Below are 24,767 nucleotides of genomic sequence, written 5' to 3' on the forward strand. Positions count from 1 at the left end.
AAAACAACCATGAGTGAAGAGAGGCTACTTGGAATCAAAACTCAAGTAACACGACTCTCCAAGAAATGCGACTATGTGTTGAATGCCCTCAACAACTTCATGCCAACATCAACAAAGAATAAAAGGAGCCATAGCCGGATGTGAAGAGAGCAAGCTTATGGAACACAAGGACCATGCTCGGATCCAAGGGTCCTCGACAGAAATCCAAAGGTACAAAGTCCTAACCTTCATGATAGTTTAAATCCGAATGTGGGTCTTAACTTAGTAACATGGAGAGTAATGCATACTCAACCTCAACCCTTAGAGATGGATCAAAGACACCAAATATTTCGGTCTAGATGTACCATAAAGGGGAAGGTTTGTAATCTAATCATTGATGGGGGGAGTTGTACCAATGTAGCATCTAGTACCCTTGTCGAGAAACTTTACCTACCCACACAAGACCACCCATGTCCGTATAAATTGAGATGGCTCAACAAAGGGGCCGAGGTGAGGGTTGACAAGCAATGATTGGTATCTTTTTCCATTGGTAAAAACTATGTAGATGAGGCCCTTTGTGATGTTATACCCATGGATGCTTGTCATCTTTTACTTGGTAGACCTTGGGAATTTGATAGGGATTCGGTACATCATGGGAGGGATAACACATATACTTTCAAATTCGGTTCAAGAAAAATTACCCTTTCACCATTACCCCCACCTATCAAACCGACAACTCCACCATCCATGGTCGAACCAACAAGAGATGTTTTGTTAATTGATGAGGCCGAAAGGTTGCGAGAATTGAAAGGTGAAGATGACATCTATGTCCTAGTGGCCAAGGACATGCTTGGGGAAAGCGAGGTGACCATCCCTTTAGAAATCCGAGAACTCTTAAATGACTATGAAGATGTGTTTCCTAGTGAGCTCCCAAGTGGCTTGCCTCCCCTTAGGGGAATCGAACATCAAATCGATTTCATTCCGGGTGCTACCCTCCCCCAACAAAGCCGCATATCGAAGTGACTCAAAAGCTTCTCAAGAGTTACAACAACAAATTGGGGAACTCATGAGTAAGGGTTTTGTGAGGGAGAGCCTTAGTCCGTGTGCCGTCCCGACCTTGCTCGTGCCAAAGAAAGATGGGTCTTGGAGAATGTGTACCGATAGTAGAGCCATTACCAACATCACCATCAAGTATAGATTCCCTATACCTAGACTTGACGACATTTTAGATGAACTTAGTGGAGCTCAAGTGTTCTCAAAAATAGATTTGAGGCAAGGATACCATCAAGTGAGGATCAAGGAAGGGGATGAGTAGAAAACGGCTTTCAAGACTAAGTATGGTTTATATGAATGGCTTGTGATGCCATTCGGTCTCTCTAATGCACCTAGTACGTTCATGAGGCTCATGACCGAAGTACTTAGGCCTTATTTGGGCCGATTTGTGGTTGTCTATTTTGATGACATCTTGGTCTATAGTCCTTCCAAGGAAGAGCATTTCAAACACTTGCAAGCACTTTGTTCAAACCCTTAGAGAACACAAGTTGTACGGTAAAATCGAGAAGTGTTCATTCTTACAAAGTGAAGTTCAATTCTTGGGTTTCATCATCTCCAACCAAGGCATTCTTGTTGATCAAGAGAAAGTTAAGGCAATCAAGACGTGGCCAATACCAAAGACCATCACGGATGTGAGAAGTTTCCACGGCTTGGCCTCTTTTTATAGGAGATTCATCAAAGATTTTAGCACCATCATGGCTCCTATAACCGAATGCATGAAGAAGGGTGAGTTCAAATGGGGAGGGAAGGCCGAGGAGTCCTTCAACACCATCAAACGGCTACTTTGTGAGTCGCCTATTCTTTCCTTACCCAATTTCAATAAGCTATTTGAAGTTGAGTGCGATGCTAGTGGAGTTGGGGTAGGACCCGTCTTCTTGCAAGAACACAAACCTATTGCCTACTTTAGTGAGAAGTTGAGCGGTGCCAAGCTCAGTTATTCAACATATGACAAGGAATTCTATGCCATTGTTCGAGCCCTAGCCCATTGGAGCCACTACTTGAAGCCACGACCTTTTGTACTCCATTCGGATCATGAGGCTCTCAAATACATCAATGGTCAACATAAGCTCAATCATAGGCACGCCAAGTGGGTAGAATTTCTACAATCCTTTAACTTCTCAAGCAAGTATATTGAAGGAAAGGACAATGTGGTAGCGGATGCTCTATCTAGGAGGTTCATTATGTTGAGTTTTATGGAACAAAGAGTTCTTGGGTTTGAGCACATGAAGGAGCTATACCAAGAGGATCCGGATTTCAAAGAAGAATGGGAACTACTTCAAGGGGGTCAAATCAAAATCAAAAGCAAGTACTTGACTCAAAATGGGTTCTGGTTCCATGGAAACCGATTGTGCATACCAAGGGGACCGTATAGAAGTCTCTTAGTAAGGGAAGTCCACTCTAATGGTCTTGCCGGTCACTTTGGCATCCAAAAGACTTATGACATCCTACAAGAACAATTCTATTGGCTCAAGATGCTTGGAGATGTCCAAGATGTGATCAAGAGGTGTGCTCCTTGCCAACAATCAAAGGCCTACTTCCAAACGGGTCCTTATACCCCTCTACCCATCCCAAATCAACCATGGGAGGATATTAGCATGGATTTCATTGTTGCCTTACCAAGAACTTCAAGGAGTAATGATTCCATCATGGTGGTTCTGGATAGTTTTAGCAAAATGGCTCACTTTATTACGTGTAAGAAAACGGAGGATGCAACTAGTGTAGCCGAGCTCTATTTCAAGGAAGTGGCCAAGCTCCATGGTATTCCCAAGTCTATTGTCTCGGATAGGGACTCAAAATTCATGAGCCACTTTTGGAGAACCTTATGGAAATTACTCAAGACTAGGTTGCTCTTTAGCACCTCCCACCACCCCCAACCGACGGTCAAACTGAAATCACCAACAAAACATTGGGGCGGATACTAAGGTTCACCGTTACTAAGTCTTTGAAAGATTTGGATCTCAAGCTAGCTCAAGCCGAATTCGCATTTAACCGAGCCCCCTCCACCACCACGGGCAAGTCCCCATTCGAAGTAGTCTATGGTGTCAACCCAATGATGCCCATGGATTTGGCACCCATCAAGAGAAACATTATCGATTATGATGCTAAGAAAAGGGTTGAGCAAATGCTCCATATTCACGAGCAAGTCAAGAAAAAAATTGAGAAGAGTAATGAGGTTCACAAAGCTAAGTCCAAAGGTTCTAGGAGGTCCAAGAATTTCGAGCCCGGAGATCTTGTATGGTTACATCTAAGGAAGGAGAGATTTCCCGACAAAAGAAAGAATAAGCTCATGCCAAGGGCCGATGGTCCTTTTGAAATACTCGAGAAAATTGGACCTAATGCCTACAAACTGACCTTCCCGGGGATTATGAAGTTCACGGCACATTCAACGTTGGGGATTTGAGTCCTTATTATGAAGAGCTTAGTGATGATCATGTCGAGGATTTGAGGGCAAATCCTTCTCAAGAAGGGGAGATTGAAGCAAATCAAGGCACACCTAGTCCCATTGAGCCCGGTTTTGGACCATCACGCAATTTGAGGTCCAAGACCAAACCCGTCTAAAGAAAACATCGAGCTTTTGGCCTAGGACCCTCATATCAAGAAGTTGGAGGATTTTTACATGTTATCTTTTGTCTTAAAATGAATTGAACCATGTGGGACAAGGTAGATAAAACCGAGAGATGGGGACATTTGCACGGTTTTATAGACTTATCAAGGGGTCACTTTCAACCTTTCCTCTTTTGAACAAGCAAGTTCTAATGCACCTTTGGAAGGCTACCAAAAGCACAAGCTGGTTTTTGTGAGCTTCTAAAAGGTCTATTGTAATCATAAATAAGTCAATAGAACATGCCAAAGGGAAGTTGTATTTTATGCTTTATGTCATTGTCTTGTGTAAGTTGTGTAAGGTCTAGAGGACCGTTTTTCTTGTTGTTTTTCGGTCTTTATATGAGTCTTAGATCTTAGTTTGTAATCAAGGGTCAAGATTGTATGGCTTGTAGTATAAAAGCCAAGGTTAGACATGGAGAAAATCAGAATTTGATAAATGAAAAAAACACAAGTTAGAAACATTGATTTCTACTAAACCTCTTTTGCTTAGTGCTTAGAGTCGGGTATTTTCTTTGCTGTGTGCTTGAAAATTATCCTTTTTAGTCTTAACCTAGTGGCTGTGTGCTTGGGTTAATTCATATCCCAATCGCATCCTTTACTCTATTCGATTGTAGAGTTCTGGAACCGTGATTTTTAAACACCGTCGATCGTTCGATTGCGCCTTCACAGTTTATGTTGAGTTTTTATTCGTTTTTATCACGATTAAACAGTCCCGTTTACTGTCCAAATCGTGTCAGTTTCAGTCCAAATCCGAGTCTTGAAGGTTTTACTTCAGGTTTGGTCTCACACTGACTATCTATGGTATATTACTCCCAAAATCATAACTATTCTACCACTAACCATCATCATTCATGATTTAACAACGACACTAGAAAGCTCAAATACGCATATGATATTAACATGCCAAGATTTGGGATTACCGTCCCTCATATCAAAACACACTAATCACATCTACAACCTACTACTCACATTAGTCTACTTATCCATTCATCACATGCTATTATACTCTACACAAATGATTTTATCATACGATAACTTATAACGAGCAACAACACACACGTATTCACACCACATTTTACATATTATCATGCATCAAATGGACCAAGATATCAAGCAAGGTACTTAACCATGATCAAGACTATATGTAATCACCCAACACTTCATTTGAGTAAGGAAATCATGCAAGATGCTAAACAAAATTCATATCACGCATATCATCATGCAATATATCACGTTAAGTTTCCCGACTCGTAACCACCTAAAATTTGATACGGGCTATCGCAAACCTATCAAAAATAAACCTAACTGGCTCTAACTAATGTAGCAGAGGTAAGTCGGGTATCGTATTCCACAAGGAGGCGGTCACTATCTACTTGTCTCACTCGGTCTGTCGGTGTTACTGGGTTGTTTGTTTGTTTGAATTACTAAACTAAAACAAAAAGTAAAAGCAATAGATAAACTAAAATCACTGCAAAAGTAAGATATAATCAAATAAGAGAGAGAAATGCTAGGATTGTCGGTTCACCATGGTTTCCTAGGGATCCAATCTAGTGTCAAAGGTCGGCATAAACTCGGTCTACAGGGTAGTGAAAAGGTCCTTCCGGTCCGCTATTTGCCCTAAAACATTACTAACTTAGCTTCCGCCCTCATTAAAATGCCCTAATGTTCACTGCATGTCTTAGCCCTTCCAATCTTCCGATCTAGGTCAAGGTGTACCAAATCAACTAGCTAAATGCATCGACTCAAGCAGCTAATTGCTGTTAAACGCGATGATTAACAACACAAACCTAACTCCGCCTAGCCTAATCACATAATCTTAATCTCCCTAATTACCATGGCTCCCCTATATCCTAGCATAAAGGAATTTAGCTACGAATAACGACAATAAAACTGACAATAATAGATAAAACTATACTAAACATGGTATGAAGATGAAATAACAGACAAGAGAATTAAATGTTTGCAAAAGGAAATAGTACTTGAATTAAAGAGAGTAAAGAGAGTACACAAATCGAGATCCGAAAAATAAGAGCAACGCTGAACAAGAGCAATGAATGATAAAAGAGTTCTGAGATTAATGACTAAAAACTGAATGATTAAACCTAATTAAGTCTCTCCTATTTATAGGAAAGATATTTCATTAACCTAAACACGCAACTTAAGATATTAAGTAAACAAGTTCACGCAAGAAAATCTCGCGTCAAATTTCAAGTAACTCGATCGAGCACATTGAAACAGCTGGATCGATCAACTTCCTGTAAAAACCTCTCGATCGAGTATAAAAACTACTTGATCGAGGAATATAAAACAACCACTACTCGATCGAATATAGCAGGAGTTCGATCGAGGGTCTTCACCATCAAAAAGATATCGATCGAGCATTTAGGCCATCAAAGCTCTCGATCGAGTTAAGTGCCACTGAAAACAGCACATAGCTCGTTGATTCAGCTTCCAAGGCATCTTCACGCATCCCAAGGCAAAAGTATTTCCGCTCCAAATTTACTCATCTCCTATATGCACGCTAAAGGGACAGTAAAAGGCTCAATTTCGTCTTCTTTCTAACATTCCTGCAAATAAGACAAAGCAAACCAAAGTACTCGATTCGGGAAACATTTGTAGCATAACACTACGTAAAACACATTGAAATGCATGCAAATAAAGCTTAAAAAGACTATTTAAAATGTACGCATCACATGTAGTGACCAACTGAGACGATAGGCACTAGCTTTGGCATTAGGGCGCCTACTCACCCAAAACAGATCTCCTATTGTACTCACGTCGGGTTCGTTTTACTTAGACTCTCCTAGATTCATTTTTGGTTCATTTGTTTTAGGTTCCAAAATCGTCGCTCTGATACCACTTTGTAACACCCCAACTATCCGGCCAAGATGATTGGAGCGTTACCATCTCGGTTTCCCTAGGTAGAGTTTCAAAACTGCAATCAAAGAACATTTTATTAATGTAATGTTTAGTGAATTACATAAACGTAAACAAATTAATAAATAAAGTACAACTCGTGACATTTATACTCTTCTAGCCAACTAAACTCGTCTCGTGATATCATCGAGCTCGTCCCGTCTCCCGCGTACTATCTAAACATTCTGAACATAACCTGCTCCTCATATGACCAAAGGATATCATATGGATCGACACAGGCTACCCCAAAAGAGATAGGTGACAATGCACAAACACACAAACGTCAGTTTTATTAAATAAATAATGTGTGACTCGACTCGAGTGTGTGAACATACAACATGACTATGATATGAATGAATCACCATCAACAACCACCACCACGGTACCGGGACACGCCTAAACATACCGACAACCACATTGGTACCGGGACACGCCCAGACATACCGATCACCACACTGGTACCGGGATACACCCAGACATACCGATAACCACAAACAGGTATCGGGACACGCCCAGATGTACCGGGTTCGGAAGCCCACCGGATCCCCTGCCAGACATCGTGTCTCAACCACACGAGTCCCTCCGTAACTCAAGCCATTAATGTGCACACCCTCTTGGAGTGGGAAGCTCTAAGAGGCTACTTAAGCGCAAGACGGTCCCCCAACCGTCTTACGTCTTCAAAATAAGTAACCAAACTGTAACACCCCGTTATTTTCCAAATTATATTTACGAGTTACTCTCTCATTTATTTTTTAATACTGGCTTTTAATTAAAAGTTGTTAAAATTAAGCATCACTTTGGAAATAATTTTTATTTACACGTCGTTTTTAATTATTTAAAAAAAAATGAATTTTACCAAAACTGATTTGGCTTTGACCCGACTTCCTATTACCCTTATACCACCCCTATTCTTTTGTTTCCCTAATTCACATCCACACCTAATTTTCGTCTCTCCTGCCTCTCTACTGCTTTCTATTCTGATCTTTGCTGCACGCTATCACCCTCCGAAAAATTGCCGAACTCCGACCACGATTTCTCGTCATCCTTCTCTTTCCCCTTTCCTTATCATATAAACATTAAGTATTTCATCTAATCTATTTTGCTTAGTTTATAAATCTAATTCAACTAATTGTAGATGATAAATTATTTTGACAGTCTCTCTATAATACACTTATAATACATGTATATATTATCTCATGAGTTATTTGTATAGGGGGTGAGGGAAGGGTAGAGATTGTGGTTTAATTTGAGGTCGGCTTTACAGATTCACTAAAAGGTAAGAAGGTAGTGATAGTTAGTGAGTGTGTGTGCGCATTCGGGTAAAGCATGTCCGGGCAAGGTATACATTGAAAACGATGTTCTGTTGAGTGGATTACTTTGGAAACAATTGTTAGGCACTTGATTAATCAATGAACTTTGGTTGATTTGGTTTTTCAAACATCTGGGAGTCATTATTGTTAAAGTTGTAAACAATCATTTGTGTTGATTTATGGGATTAGTTTGGTCATTCACCATGGGATATTAGCGTTACGACCTTAGTACGAGAACTGAGTTATAAGTGGGGTTGTAGTTAAACTGGATTGAGTCTTTTCTTTTGGTATAGTGCCCCATTTGTCGTTTGTGTTATTTAGCCGAGTGATGGGATAGTTTAGAAGTTTAACCTTACAGGTATTGAGCAGTTTCATAAGAGGGCATTTGGTAGTATGTATGGCTATGGAATGGGTTATTGTGTTGTGAGTGTAGTCGAGTTGCAGGTTTGGATTGGATTGGATTGACTGAGTTATAATCAGTGTGCTCATTACTTTGAGTAGCTAATTTGGGTCGATTTAGAGTTGGTACCGGTAGGACGTAGGGAAGGGAAAAATTTGGTGACTGAACTTTAAATTAAAGAATATAATGATGTGGACAAGCTTATAAGGGATTGGTTCCTCTAAGCCTTAGTTGAATCAGGAGTGTTGAAACAAAGAGGAAGTTTGATAAGGTTGGTTGGGACCACTAATCTTAAGGGCTTAACATACTATCTCTGTCAGTATATATAGTGAGACATTTGTGGTGTATTTTTGTGTTTTAGCTGTTGGGCTCGGGTCAATAGTTGAGCGTCTTGATGGAGTTAATTTCATACTAAGCAGTGTAGTAATTGGGTAACTTGTATTACTTGTAGCTTGCGGATTTGAAGGGAGATAATTTTTATATTAAGCTTAGCTTGGATTGACTATCTCGAGAGGTAAGGACTTTTACCTTTTTTTAATTTAAGTAATGAGCATGTTCGGTTTAATCATTAAACTGTTTTATAATATTTTGGCATCGGTGAGATTTTACTTGTATTTCTAAATTTTGAATATTACACATTGGAATGGTTTCGGCTCAAGCCACTTTGTAAAATTTGGTTTCTTCTAGTCTAGAAGGTTTAAGGTCGTCTCTGACGCTCCTGGGATTACGTCCCGAAACTAAACTCTTGGCCCGAGTTCATTTGGGTGGGGATTGTCTGGTCCCCACTCGCTAGATAGTTAGACTTTCTCCTTTGGCGGTTCCATCCTACTGACTGCCCAAATGTGAGAGGTGCGCAGTTTCATGAGTCTAACAAAGCAAAGGTGGTGCCTCTAGACCGTGTCATGGGTAGGACCTTGGCACACAGGTGTTAAATGTTTTGGTTTTGAATTGTTTGGTTAATATTATTGGATTTACAGCAATACTGTTTCTGAATTTGTCAATATTTCTTATTTTCTTAAACTCAGCTTTTGCTGACGTCCTTATGTTTTGGGTCGTTCCCCCTCTGGAACCTGTACCTATTTATATTTTGGGTACAGTTGATAGGTACATTTGAGATGCTTGAGATGCTGCATGGGTGCATACTAGATCCGGGGATTGTACGAGCGTGGAAGGATTTTGAATAAAGACTTCGTCTTACACTATTTATAATTTTATAATATCATTGGATTTGAATTTTATTTATTGTTTTAGATTTTGTAAGACTTAAGTCTTCCGCTGCAACGTTTTAATTATTTGATAAAGTTTTGAGACATGTACTTTGTTTTTGAAGGTTGACTCTGTATTTACCTTGCACTTGGCATTTTCAGCTAAGTGTGGAGTGACAGCCGTGAATTTTCCATCTCTACTTTACTGTTTTGGTCGTGAAAATTTAAGGCTGTTATCACGTAAAAAGTCAAAAACTTGCTGATTTTGGGGATTTAAAGCAAACTGATTATATGTCTGTGAAGGAATTTTATACTAAATTTATGGAACTTAGTCGTTTTGCTAAGGAGTTGGTGCCTACGGAGCGTACTAAAGCAGCCATATTTGAGGATAAGCTGAGTTGGAAGATTAAGGGTAGGTTTGCTGGTGAAACTTTTACTACTTTGAAAGAAATTTATGCAAGGGCTGTTAATATTGTGAGAAGCATTCAGAAAATGGAAGTCGAAATGGGAAGTGTACCGGTAAGTAATAAGAGGAAGGAGTTTCAGGGGAGTCAATCTGACACCCCAGCTAAGAGGGGTAACTTCAGTCACAATAATAATAGTAATTTCCGTAGTAAATCGCGATCTTTTGGAGGTGTTGGAAATAAAGAAGGAGGGAATAATTGGCGAAGTAGGAGACAGGTAGCTAGTCAAGAGTCTAAGCATCATTATTACTGCAAGCGGTGAAATGGCGATCATCCTGGTGTTGATTGTGCCGGGAAAAAGGTGACATGCAACTGGTGTGGATTTTTGGGACATGTGAGTTTGAATGTAGAGGCAAGGAAGCTGGTAAGCCGAGTATTGTATCTTCTGCTAGTGCGAGTGTCTCTCAGGGTAATCGGTTTCAGAGCCAAGCAAAGAGTAATAATTTTAAGAACCCGACACCGACTAAGGCTAATACTACTTCAGTTAGCAAACCTGCGGGGCAGGTGAATGTAGCACAAGGCAACAAGAAACCTACAGGAAAGCTCTACATCATGAATAGAGAGGAAGCTGAAATGCAGACATTATTTCGGGTAACTTTTCCGTGAACTCTGTTTTAGCTCATGTCCTATTTGATTGTGGTGCATCTCATTCTTTTATTTCATCTAAGTTTGTGGAGAAACTTAACCTAGAGCCTAATGAAGTTGTAAATTATTATTTTGTTATGCCATCCGGAGACTTAGTAAATTGTGAAAAAGTGTATAATGGTCTATCTGTAGTCATTGGTAGTCATGATTTTAAGGCAGACCTAATATAATTTCCATTACCCTATTTTGATGTCATATTGGGGATGGACTAGTTGGGAGCTCATAGGGCTAGTATCGATTGTTGGCAGAGCAAAGTTACTTTAAGAGGGCTTAAAAATGTGAGAGTTTCATATAAGGGTCGTGTTAGTGGTCCTAAAGTCAAGCTTATTTCTACTATGAAATTGAAGAAACATATATCTAGGGGAGCTGAGCTGATTTTGTGTCATATAAGAGATCTGAGGGTCGAATACCCTGACTTAAGTGATGTACATGTGGTGAGTGAGTTTGTTGATGTTTTTCCCGAGGACATACCCGGAATGCCCCTAGATAGGGAAGTTGAATTTAAGATAGATTTGGTGCCAGGAACGGGTCCAATTGCTAAATCACCATATAGAATGGCGCCTTTGGAAATGAAAGAACTTAAGAAGAAATTAGATGAGCTGATGGAAAAAGGGTATAGTAAGCCTAGTGTTTCGCCTTGGGGTGCTCTTGTGTTATTTGTGAAAAAGAAAGATGGAACCTTAAGGTTATGCATTGACTATCGGGAATTGAATCAAGTTACCATTAAGAATAGGTATCCCTTACCTAGGATCGATGATTTATTTGATCAATTGAAAGTCGCCTCTGTTTTCTCTAAAATAGACCTGCGATCTGGGTACCATCAATTGAAGATAGCGCCTGAAGATGTGCCTAAGACTGCATTTTCCACTAGATATGGGCACTATGAGTTTACTGTGATGCCCTTTGGGTTAACCAATGCCCCTGCTGTCTTTATGGATTTGATGAACAGAACTTTTAGGCCTTACCTTGATAAATTTGTTGTGGTATTCATTGATGATATTTTGATTTACTCCAAGAACGAGGAAGAGCATGAGGAGCATTTACGCGTTATTTTGGGCATCTAAAGGGAAAAACAGTTGTATGCAAAATTCTCTAAATGTGAGTTCTGGCTAGATCAAGTAGCTTTTCTGGGTCATATCATATCAAAGGATGGAGTTTCGGTTGATCCTGCAAAAATTAAGGCTGTGAAGGAGTGTCCTAGACCAAAATTTGTGACTGAAATTCGTAGCTTTTTGGGTTTAACTGGTTATTATAGGAGATTTGTGAAAGACTGTTCTAAAATAGCTAGACCTATAACTATACTCATGAAGAAAGCAACAAAGTTCCAATGGGATGATAAGTGTGAGGAAGCCTTTCAGATTCTTAAGGAAAAGTTAACTACTGCTCCAGTGCTAGCTTTACCAGATGGTAATGAGGAATATGAAGTATATACGGATGCTTCTAAGAATGGGTTAGGTTGTGTTCTAATGCAGAATAGAAAAGTGATTGCCTATGCTTCTCGGCAGTTGAAACCTTACGAAGAAAATTATCCTACTCATGATTTAGAGTTGACTGTTGTGGCTTTGCGTTAAAAATTTGGATACATTATTTATTTGGTGTACCCTTTAAGATTTTCTCTGACCATAAAAGTTTAAAATATATATTCACACAAAAAGAGCTAAATATGAGGCAGAGAAGGTGGTTGGAGCTGATCAAGGATTATGAGATTGAAATTCAATATCATGAAGGAAAAGCCAATGTGGTGGCTGATGCCCTAAGTAGAAAATCTCTCCAAATGATACAGTTAGTGATGCATCATGATAAGCTGTGGGAAGAGTTTGTGAACTTTGCGATCCAAATGGCAAAACCAGGGACTTCGTCTAATATACTGAGTGCTGAGAATAGTTTGACAAGTGATATTAGGGATTTGCAGGGTGAGGATAAATTTTTGCAGGACAAGCTTGTTAATGAACCTGCATTATTCAAGCGCGATAAGAATGGGTTAATTAAATTCCAAGATAGAGTGTGTGTACCTAAAGATAAGGAGATCAAGGAAAGAATCATGACAGAGGCGCATGCGACGCCGTATTCTGTTCACCCAGGGGGTGATAAGATGTATGAGGACTTGAAATTAGCATTTTGGTGGTCTGGGATGAAAAAGCAAATTACAGATTTTGTGGCTCGTTGTTTGATATGTCAAAAGGTGAAGAGTGAGCACAAGCGACCTCAAGGGAAGCTACAACCTCTGGAAGTACCTGAGTGGAAATGGAGTTCGATTTCTATGGATTTTGTAGCCGGTTTACCAAGGTCACAGATTGGTACTAACATGATTTGGGTAATCATTGATAGGCTAACTAAAAGTGCTCATTTTATACCGATGAAGGATACATGGAAAAAATAGAAACTAGCTGATGCGTATATACATCATGTACTACATCTCGATGGTGTCCCAAATGACATTGTTTCAGATAGAGATGCTAGATTTGTTTCGATATTTTGGGAAAAATTACAGAAGCCTTTGGGTACCAAAATTAAGATGAGCACTGCATTTCACCCTACTACTGATGGTCAAACTGAGAGAACAAACCAGATACTTGAGGATATGCTACGAGCATGTGCTTTGCAATTTCAAGGATTTTAGGAAGATAAATTGGATCTTATTGAGTTTTCTTATAATAATAGTTATCAAGCTACAATACAGATAGCACCATTTGAGGCGCTTTATGGGCGCAAATGTAGGAGTCCGATTTGTTGGAATGATATTAGTGAGTCTGTAATTTTGGGGCCCGAGATGATAACTGAGATGGTTGAACAGGATAAGATTATTCAAGACAGGATAAAAGCAACCCAAGACAGGCAAAAGAGTTATGCGGATAAAACGCGTAGGCATGTGGAGTTTGAGGTTGGTGATAAAGTTCTTTTACGTGTCTCGCCTATAAAAGGGGTAATGATATTAGGTAAGAAGGGCAAACTGAGCCCAAAATTCATTGGACCATACGAGATTTTGGAGCGTATTGGTGAGGTGGCTTACCAACTTGACTTACCAGCTGACTTAGAGAGGGTTTATAATGTGTTTCACGTTTCTCAACTTAGAAAATATGTTAGTGACCCATCTCACGTCTTGGATCCTGAGACTATTGAGCTTGATGAGACATTGACTTATGAGGAAACCCCAATACAAATTTTGGTTACTAAGGTGCGTAAAACGCGTAGAGGAGAAACTCACATGGTCAAAGTTTTGTGGAACAATAACAACGTAGAGGAAGCTACCTGGGAAGTTGAATCTGCTATGAGAGACAAGTACCCTCACCTTTTTACCTAAGGTAAATTTACGCTTCGTGGAAGAAGCTTTGTTTTTAGGGGGTCGAGATTTGCATATATACCTTTCTTTCTGTACTCTTCATGCATGTGTGTCAATCTTTTAGAGGTTGGTTGTGTTATGTATCTTTGGTCTCACTTATTTTTACACAACTTACTAATTCTTGGTAATGATTATGCATAATATTTGGTGTTCATTGTGCTTAATGCAAAGTGCTGACTATCTGACTATCAAAATTGGGTACACAACGCGTACCGAGTGGTGGTATGTTACGGTCTGCTTGTGCACATTAAGCACTTCTTGAAGTTATTATTTTTTTATTTTTTTATTTCCTTGAACTTGTAATATATGGAATGAATAAAATGTGTTTATGCAAAAAAAAAATAATACTGATATATTTTTCTTTTCATCCGACATGCTCTAAGCTTTCCTAGTGGTCCTTCACTTAGCTGAGAAAACGAGGGGAAAACTTAGGGCATATTGTGTTTGGTAGTATCTTGTGGAATTTGGAGACTATATAAATGTGGGATGTAAGTTTGTGTACCTTGGTGAAAGTCGGAGAATGTTAGTTAAGAGAATTTTTAAGGATGTGTTGTTTTCTGATTGGGTTTAAGCTTCGAGGACGAAGCTTTGTTTTAAGAAGGGAAGTCTGTAACACCTCGTTAATTTCCAAATTATATTTACGAGTTACTCTCTCATTTATTTTATTAATACTGGCTTTTAATTAAAAGTTGTTAAAATTAAGAATCACTTTGAAAATAATTTTTATTTACACGTCGTTTTTAATTATTTCAAAAAAAAAAGAATTTTACCAAAACTGATTTGGCTTTGACCCGGCTTCCTATTACCCTTATACCACCCCTATTCTTTTGTTTCCCTAATTCACATCCACACCTAATTTTCGTCTCTCCTGCCTCTCTACTGCTTTCTATTCTGATCTTTGCTCCACGCAATCACCCTCCGAACAATTGCCGAACTCCGACCACGATTTCTCGTCATCCTTCTCTTTCCCCTTTCCTTATCATATAAACAGTAAGTATTTCATCTAATCTATTTTGCTTAGTTTATAAATCTAATTCAACTAATTGTAGATGATAAATTATTTTGACAGACTCTCTGTAATACACTTATAATACATGTATATATTATCTCATGAGTTATTTGTATAGGGGATGATGGAAGAGTAGAGTACTCAAAAGGGTGAAGGTAACTTATGGATTGTGGTTTAATTTGAGGTCGGCTTTACAGATTCACTAAAAGGTATGAAGGTAGTGATAGTTAGTGAGTGTATGTGGGCATTCAGGTAAAGTATGTCAGGGCAAGGTATACATTGAAAACGATGTTCTGTTGAGTGGATTACTTTGGAAACAATTGTTAGGCACTTGATTAATCAATGCACTTTGGTTGATTTGGTTTTTCAAACATCTGGGAGTCATTATTGTTAAAGTTGTAAACAATCATTTGTGTTGATTTATGGGATTAGTTTGGTCATTCACCATGGGATATTAGCGTTACGACCTTAGTACGAGAACTGAGTTATAAGTGGGGTTGTAGTTAAATTGGATTGAGTCTTTTCTTTTGGTATAGTGCCCCATTTGTCGTTTGTGTTATTTAGCCGAGTGATGGGATAGTTTAGAAGTTTACCCTTACAGGTATTGAGCAGTTTCATAAGAGGGCATTTGGTAGTATGTATGGCTATAGAATGGGTTATTGTGTTGTGAGTGTGTTGGAAGTGTAGTCGAGTTGCAGGTTTGGATTGGATTGGATTGACTGAGTTATAATCAGTGCGCTCATTACTTTGAGTAGCTAATTTGGGTCGATTTAGAGTAGGTACCGGCAGGACATAGGGAAGGGAAAAATTTGGTCACTAAACTTTAAATTAAAGAATATAATGATATGGACAAGCTAATAAGGGATTGTTGCCTTTGAGCCTTAGTTGAATCATAAGTGTTGAAACAAAAAGGAAGTTTGATAAGGTTGGTTGGGACTACTGATCTTAAGGGCTTAACATACTAGCTCTGTCAGTATGTATAGTGAGACATTTGTGGTGTATTTTTGTGTTTTAGCTGTTGGTCTCGGGTCAATAGTTGAGTGTCTTGATGGAGTTACTTTCATACTAAGCAGCGTAGTAATTGGGTAACTTGTATTACTTGTAGCTTGTGGATTTGAAGAGAAAGAATTTTTATATTAAGCTTAGCTTGGATTGACTGTCTCGAGAGGTAAGGACTTTTACCCTTTTAAAATTTAAGTAAAGAGCATGTTCGGTTTAATCGTTAAACTGTTTTTATAATATTTTGGCATCGATGAGATTTTTCTTGTATTTCTAAATTTTGAATATTACACATTGGAATGGTTTCGGCTCAAGCTGCTTTGGAAAATTTGGTTTCTTCTGGTCTAGATGGTTTAAGGTCGTCTATGACGCTCCTAGGATTACGTCCCGAAACTAAACTCTTGGCCCGAGTTCATTTGGGTGGGGATTGTCCGGTCCAAACTCGCTAGGTAGTTAGACTTTCTCCTTTGGTGGTTCCATCCTACTGACTGCCTAAATGTGAGAGGTGCACACTTTTATGAGTCTATCAAAGCACAGGGGTGGTGCCTGGTGCCTCTAGACCGTGTCAAGGGTAGGACCTTGGCACACAGATGGAAAAAGTTTTGGTTTTGTATTGTTTGGTTAATATTATTGGATTTACAGTAATACTTAAACTCATCTTTTGCTGACGTCCTTATGTTTTGGGTCGTTCTCCCACTGGAACCTGTACCTATTTATGTTTTGGGTACAGTTGATAGGTAGATTTGAGATGCTGCATGGGTGCATACTGGATCCGGGGATTGTACGAGCGTGGAAGGATTTTGAATAAAGACTCCGTCTTACACTATTTATAATTTTATAATATCATTGGATTTGAATTTTATTTATTGTTTTAGATTTTGTAAGACTTAAGTCTTCCGCTGTAACGTTTTAATTATTTGATAAAGTTTTGAGACATGTACTTTGTTTTTGAAGGTTGACTCTGTATTTACCTTGCACTTAGCATTTTCAGCTAAGTGTAGAGTGACAACCGTGAATTTTCCATCTCTACTTTACTGTTTTCGTCGTGAAAATTTAGGGCTGTTATACAAACAAACCACCATGTCCTCCGACATACAAGACAACTCAACAAATACGATGTACCATATAACATGCCAATTACCGACTCACTCAATGCAAATGAATGATAAAAGACTCATTTTATAAATAAATGTAACAATGAAACTGAGTAGGATAAACCTACCTCATAGCAAATCCGCATAAGCTATCCGTCAGACAAGCTAGGTCCGTCTCGTAAAAGCGTCTCACAAAACTCGTTTTCTAAAATACGATAATAATACAAATACGTATAAATACACCAATCTAATACGTATATAAGTACGTATAAATATACTATTCTATTTAAACAAATACGACTAAACTAAATCCGTCTTATACACTACCCAAAAACCCGACTCACTCAACCACTACCACCCCCGCTGCCACCATGGACCACCACCACTAGCCACGGTGGCCACGGCCAGCAGCAGCAGCCCCACGGCCACCACCAACTATAGCCGACACCAACAACACCCACAAACACCATAAACATCGCCCTCCTCACAATACCCATGCATAACCCGCCACCACCGAGGCTGCCACCACAGTGTCGCCCTGACCACGGTGCGTCCAAGGGCAGCCACCACAACCACCACCCACGATAGCAACAGCAGCATACAAACCACATGACACACATACCCCCACAATCACCCGTCCGTACACCCTTCTTCTACCCCAGATTCCGGCCACCACAACCACCCTAGCCACCAACCAAGACCACCCCTCTCTTCCCTCGACAACCACCACCCAAAACCCGAACCCAAACTGACCCGAAACCCTCTCAAAAATGTGGCCCTAACCCGAGGTACCAACCCCTCCAAAACCCCCTTTTTAACTCGGTCAAAGCCTAATATGGCGGTCAACGGCCGCCCCTATGGTGGTCAAAGACGTGTCAGAGGTGAGTCATGGTCGGGACGGGTCAAGGGTATGAATAAAATAATATAAAGGCTAGTATAAGACGGTTTACCTTACGATCTCAAGGCGAAGGGACAAAAGGGCGATCTCCTTTTCTTCTCTTTTTCTCTCCTCTTTCTCTCTAAGATTTCCCTCAATTTTGTGTGGTGGAAATGATGAATGAAATGATAAGGTTGGGTGAATGAGGATAAGGGAGTATATATGTATGTGGTGGGAGTATAATACATGTATAATGTATTATTATTATTATTATTATTATTATTATTATTATTATTATTATTATTATTATTATTATTATTATTATTATAATCATTATTATTTCGTCTCAACATAACTCGTATAAATAAATTATTATTATTATTATTATTATTATTATTATTAAATACGGAGTATTACAGGCAGGCCCTGACATGCATTTGAAATCTTAAAATAAAATTTTCTGAACTTGTATTTTTGCCAAATAGAATTTTGCAATTTTCAAATAAATTGGTCGGCAGGCCCTAACATGCATTTGAGTTCTTAAAGTAAATTTTTTGAACTTGCCTTTTTGCGAAATAAAATTTTGCAAATCATAGTTGTAAAATCAGATTTTACATTCCAATCCTTTTTCAAAATAAAATTTTGAATTCCTCTGTCGGCGGGCCCTAACACGTATTTGAGCATGTGAAATCAGGTTTTGCAGGTTCATCCTTAAGTAAAACAAAGTTTTGCTTTTCCAGATCTAGACCAGTGAAACAAAGTTTCACTGTACCAGACCAGTGAAACAAAGTTTCACTGTATCAGTTCTCATATACCAGATTCCAGACCAGCTAAACAAAGTTTGGCTATCCCAGATTCCAGACTAGAAACACAAAGTTTTGCTTTACAAGGATCCAGACCGGCGAAACAAAGTTTTGCCATGCCAGTTTTCAGATTGGTGAAACAAAATTTTTCCAGCTTCATTCCAGATTAGTAAAACAAAGTTTTGCTAAGTCGGTCTTAGTTTTCAGACACTCCAAACAGGTTATATAAAGGGCCAAGGTACGTTTCTTAACGTTTATGTGTCCCGACCGGACTACTTTGTCCTTCGTCTTACTCAGACTCAGTCAAAGTGGGGGCTTCTGTAGACACCTCAAAGTTGTCTACTAGCCTTAAGGGTACCTGATGATGAGGCTACTATTTAGTGACTAAATGGAAATTGACAACGTTATAACTATCGGCTCTTTACACTTATTTTCCGAGAAACCGCTCAAAATAGCATAAAACTACTATTAAGCATTGCCCTTTTTTCCTCGCCGTCTATCCGAAAACCCGTTTTACATAATTTTCAGCCACGTATCACATAATTTTCGAATTATATTCGGTTATATCAAATGTTGTTGTCTTGGGCCAGTTTAATAAAGAAATAAGTCCACTTCGACTTACGTAGCCAATCCATAGTCCAAATGAGACAAACAAGCACGTAGCACACGTGAGTGAATTGCTAAGCAATATTTATATAATATAATAAAACAATAACTACCACATGTTTTTTTCCCTCCATGGAGACAACACCTCACTTTTACATTAGACATAGTTTATAGGATTCCTTGAAAATAGGCCAATTTCCTAAATAGCCCAATATATAAGATTTCAATACTAATATGCTTGATTATTAATTTATTTTTTACTATGAGCTTAATAATAAGTTTTGTTATCCAATCTTGGATTATCATGTTATTATAGCTTCTCTCTCCTTTTCTTTTACGTGTAAATTGAATAATCTAACAACTAAGAAATTGGATTAGAGAAGCATCGGGTAAATGTCTTTAGATACGGTCTCACAATAAATTTATTATGAGATTATTTTATAATTTATAATACAAAACAGTACCACAGACAACAAAACAGGTGAAAACACGGTTAAATATAAAATGAGTACACTTATTTTAAGAATAAATACAAAGTTAAAGAGTCATTTTTTTTTGTCATGATTAACATTATAAAGGTCATGAAAACGCATAAATGAGTAGTAGTGTGGTTAATTAGGTAATTTTCAATATATGTGGATGTTCGGTTACTCTTTCAAAAATGTATGAATTGTAAATTATGCAAATATTAAGTTGGTTGGTTATTTCACATCTTCAATTCATAAAATTTGAAACTTTCCCTAACGGATGGTAAACGGGGCATTCAGAGTGTATGAATTTACGGATTGGGCTAAATTGGGGTCAATATATTTTCGATTTAGATTCCTTTTGTTTTGTTGGCCTATGTCGAATTCATATCATTGACATGTCATAGTTAGGTTTTTAAGGGTTGTTTGGTTACCCACTAAATCATGCAGGAACTTAAATTCATGTGAATTGCAAAATGGGTATGTTGTTTGGTTACCCCAATTCACATGACTTGGAAGTTCCCATGAATTCCAATTCCTCCACAATGGAGGAAGTTGCTTACCTAGGCCTCATAGGTAAGTTAGAATGCTTACATGAATTGCACTTCCTTCATGGCAACCAAACATTTTTTTGCAATTTACATGAATTCCAAATTCACGTGTTTTACGACTTCCTAGGCAATACAAATTCCTATATGCAACCAAACGACCCCTTAGTAATAATGATTACGTTATTAATATATAATATTTATTCATGCTTTAAAGTTAAGATCAATAATTTTAAATTAAACTCTTTATAGATGCTTATGAATATTTTACTCATATTTAAATATTTCATGCATATGCACAAAATATTTTAAAATAACTTTGAATGATGTTTAAAAAAAATGCTTCCAAATATACCCATGCAACTTTGCACGGGTTTTAAACTAGTAAAATAATAAGAAGAGAAACAAGATTCCAAGAACTTGTATGAGATGGAAACACAAAGACCCATACACATGTACTATAATTGTATAAATACCTGACTCTCGTTCACAAACCGAGGAGGACGAACAGATGGAAACACAAAGACCCATATACTTTCATACACTGTCTCACGTATATTATCCCAGTTTCAAATCAAACCACTCACATTCAATAAATCGTCCCAGTTCCATATAAGCGATCCAATACCCATTTAATAGTATCAATAGTTGTCAAAGAAATCATGAAAACATTTTTCACCTTTGTATTACCTTGTTTCTTGTCCTCCAGAGTATCCTTATACTCTGTACAATTCCTTTTCCAATGTCCTATCTTCTTACAAAAGAAACATTTATCCTCGGATTCAGATTTAAATAAGGACTTAGATATCCAATGGATAATAGTCCTACTCTCAAACTCGTGCATCTTCTTAAGATGTGCAATGATCTGTGCAGGAGTCATACTTTCATATTGCCTCTGAAGTTCAGGACTCATGTTAGCCAAAATAATGCATTTTGCAATAGTGCTCTGTTCAGACTACTTTGCATATGCATCCAATGCACTTGCATTGCTTTCTCCCTTTTGAGGTGCTACATTAACGGGTTTATCGATCACATCGATTAGCTTTTCATGCATGAGAACACTTCTCAAGTTCCGGTACCAATCATTAAAATTGTTACAAGACAGTTTGTTAGCATCAAGAATGCTTCGCAGTGAAATAATTGACATTATGAGAAATCTTGTACGAAGGAAAAAACACAAAACAAGAACGCAAACATATATCATTAAGACATGGACGTTATCTAAATGATAACAATAAACTTTAAAAGATGAATGAGCCCCTTGGTAGTCAAGTCGTTTCCCACACATAATTAAAGTTCTGGTACATTACCAAAAATATTTCATCATATCAAATTAAACCAGACTCTATACTACATAGTCCCCTGTTAGTCAGGTCGTTCCTATTAGCATAGTTGAGTTTATCCACCCTTGTGACAGAAAATTAGTTAATTTCATACCCTCCGGGTAGTCCAGACTATAAGTACAAAATTAAATAACTTTTCTTCACACTCGTATCATATACAATAGACAATATCATTTATCTTTAAACTACAAGTCCCTGCTAGTCAGGTCGTACCTTGTAAACAAAGGTAAATTTTATTGACTACTCGGAAGGAAAAATCTTTTTTTTTTCTTTTTTTTTGGACAAAATATTGTATATTTATCAATATAAAACTCAATAATTTTAACTGGTCAAGTTTTAAATTATTAAAACAATTTTAATAACACAAAAACTTTAGAGAGACGGTCTCTCAATAGCGTTATTGAGAGACCTCTCACATGATGGGGGAGAGAGTTATTTAATTTTTGTTTTCCATGTTATGTCTGCCACTAATTTAGTGGGAGACGGTCTCACAGAAGACGTACTGTTTTAATAATAACTGTGGTCATATCTCATATTACCGTCAATAACACTTAATGACAATATAATAACTATTATTGTATGGGCAAAACCAGCATCTAATTCCCGTCTGATATCACCAATTAGCGGCCTGGAACAAAGTGTTGTTGCGGATTGGTTCACGGAGGAGCCAAGGAGGTGGAATGAGGAACTTTTACGACACCACTTATATGAGTTTGAGGTTAATGATATTCTTCATATTCCGTTATTTGATGATCATGAGGATGATAAATTAGTTTGGAATCATTCAAAAGACGGAAAGTATACTGTTAAAACTGGATATCATTTTTTTCGAAACTTGAAAATGACTGATAATGGGAGTGCATCTACGAGCGTGAGGCCAAAGCTATGGTCGCGTTTATGGAAGTTGGAGCTGCCAGCTAAAATTAAAAATTTTGTTTGAAGAGCTTGTAAGGGTGTCCTGCCTTGCGGTTTAAATGTGCATAAACGAGTTCATGATGCGGATCCTACATGTAAGCGGTGCTTTCGTTTTGTTGAGAGTGACTCACATGCTTTGTTTAGTTGTGCTTTTGCCCAGAATTTGTGGGATTGTGCGGGTTTGGGAGAGGAGGAGTGGGAGCAGCAGTCTGGCAGTGTGGCGGATTGGGTAGATTGACTGATGGTGAGGTTTAAAGAGGATGATTTGGGGAAGAGGTTAGTGGTGCTTTGGGCTTGTTGGAATGGAAGAAATGAGGACTATTACGGGGAGGAGCGATTGTATGGGTGTAGTGTTTCTGACAAAGCACGAGGTATTGTGAATAAGGCGGTGTGCTATTGGGAGGCGTGGAAGAAAGTTCAGCTAAGTCGTGAAACCGGTGGTCGTGTAGTTAGGGAGGAGATGGTGAAGTGGAAGCCGCCAGCTAGGAGTGTTTGGAAGATTAACGTGGATGCTGCTGTCTTGGGTGATATGGGGAGCGGATTCGGCCTGGTTATTCGGGATGCTGATGGTAAGGTTGAAAGAATGGGAGTGCTGCAAGTGCTTGAGGCATGGAGTCCGAAAATTGCAGAAGCTAAGGCGGCGGAATTTGGGCTACTTACAGCGAGGCAAATGGGACTTGAGAATGTCGTGTTGGAATCGGATTCCTTGCTCTTGATCACGATGTTAAAGTCGAAATCCTTTCCTTTGAATTACTTTGGTAGAGTTGGAAAAGTCGTTTATGATCTTGCTAGTCATTTTAATTGCTTTCAGTTTAGTTTTACTCGCCGAGAGGGGAATGCCGTGGCTCATTGTTTGGCTCACCTATTACCGTTAACTTACTCGACTCGGTTTTGGGTTGGGTCAGTACCTGAGGCTATTGCTCCGCTTGTTTTTGTAGACAACTTTGGTTTACATTCCTAATATTAATGTTATGGTGTTTGCTTCAAAAAAAAAAAAAAAAAAAAAAAAACTATTATTGTAACCGTCGACTTCAACGCTAACACTAGCGATAACAAAGTTTGCTAAAAGACGAAAAATTGTGTACAGAGGACAATTCTCAAGCACACATCATAAAATTCATCAAAGAATTAGGCATTGAATAAACGCATAATTATAAGTCCATAACACCATATATCGTCTAACATATACTAATTTAGACCTGGCAAAACGGGTCACTCGGGTCGGGTACGGGTCGGGTTAGTTTAGGTCGGGTCATTTCGGGTCTGTCACATATTTCGGGTCGGGTCGGGTCGGATCGGGTCACTTTCTGATTTCGGGTCAACTTCGGGTGACTGTTGTCGATCATTTCTGGTCGGTCATTTTCGGGTATAGGTCATTTTAGGTCGGGTTGCTTTTGAGTTAATGGCTAAACACTTAAGTTAATATATTTTGATTAAGAAATACTATTTTGCAAATTTAACTATTTATTAGGGATTATTGTAACCGATGAAACAATATTTTGATATATATAGTATTAATATGAGTTAGTACTAGTCGTCTTGTAGATCTGGTGTCACATACTCCTATAATATAAGCACTACGCAATAATTCAAGCAATCATTGCATTGTCATAAATGATAACCAGTGACTATCAAACATTGAAATATCATTGCCTTCAGAAAAAAAAAAAAAAAAAAACATTGAAATATGCACAAAATTAATTCCCATCTAACTCAGCGAAACTGGATTTGAGAGGAAACAAATCAGATACGAGAAACATGGAAATATGTATGTGCACCAGATAGGGGAGCGTTGACAAAACATACGCATAAAAATCCGCATGATAGCAATTATCAGATTAGGGCACGCAGGCGCAATGACACCAAAAGCAATAGACGTTACTTAATGAAATTATCCAATTTTACATACAATTTGTAAAATTGGGTTAATTTAACAAAGTCGAATTCATTCATAGTCAACATCCAAATAGGTCCGAGGGAACCAAAATTAAATAAATTTTCTCTACTCTCTTTATTTCAATATTTTATTTATTTTCTCTCTTTTATCGTATAATTTGTACAATTGTAGATAAACTAACGTAGTTAACTCACCCTCTAAATAAATTGTATAGTTAACATTCTTTTTACTTAATATTCGTCAAATATATAATACTACAAATAAATAGTAGAGGCCGTCAGTTTGATGGGCGG

The 24,767-nt window shown here is 38.2% G+C and overlaps 2 protein-coding genes across 2 annotated transcripts; both read left to right on the forward strand.

The window, feature by feature from the left end:
• The first annotated feature begins 570 nt into the window (after nt 1–570).
• LOC141631487 (uncharacterized) lies at nt 571–1,002 on the forward strand. Its single transcript, XM_074444151.1, has one exon. It carries the CDS (start codon nt 571–573, stop codon nt 1,000–1,002), a length of 432 nt encoding a protein of 143 aa, XP_074300252.1.
• A 21,816-nt stretch (nt 1,003–22,818) lies between these two features.
• LOC141631488 (uncharacterized) lies at nt 22,819–23,538 on the forward strand. Its single transcript, XM_074444152.1, has one exon. The coding sequence runs from the start codon at nt 22,819–22,821 to the stop codon at nt 23,536–23,538; it is 720 nt and encodes a 239-aa protein (XP_074300253.1).
• The last annotated feature ends 1,229 nt before the right edge of the window (nt 23,539–24,767 follow it).

This window comes from Silene latifolia, chromosome Y, assembly GCF_048544455.1.
Source record: "Silene latifolia isolate original U9 population chromosome Y, ASM4854445v1, whole genome shotgun sequence".
Lineage (NCBI taxonomy): Eukaryota > Viridiplantae > Streptophyta > Magnoliopsida > Caryophyllales > Caryophyllaceae > Silene > Silene latifolia.

What these genes read in the sequence shown, in the direction of transcription:
- LOC141631487 (XM_074444151.1), top strand. Translation starts at nt 571, where the DNA reads ATGGATGCTTGTCATCTTTTACTTGGTAGACCTTGGGAATTTGATAGG.
- LOC141631488 (XM_074444152.1), top strand. Translation starts at nt 22,819, where the DNA reads ATGGTGAGGTTTAAAGAGGATGATTTGGGGAAGAGGTTAGTGGTGCTT.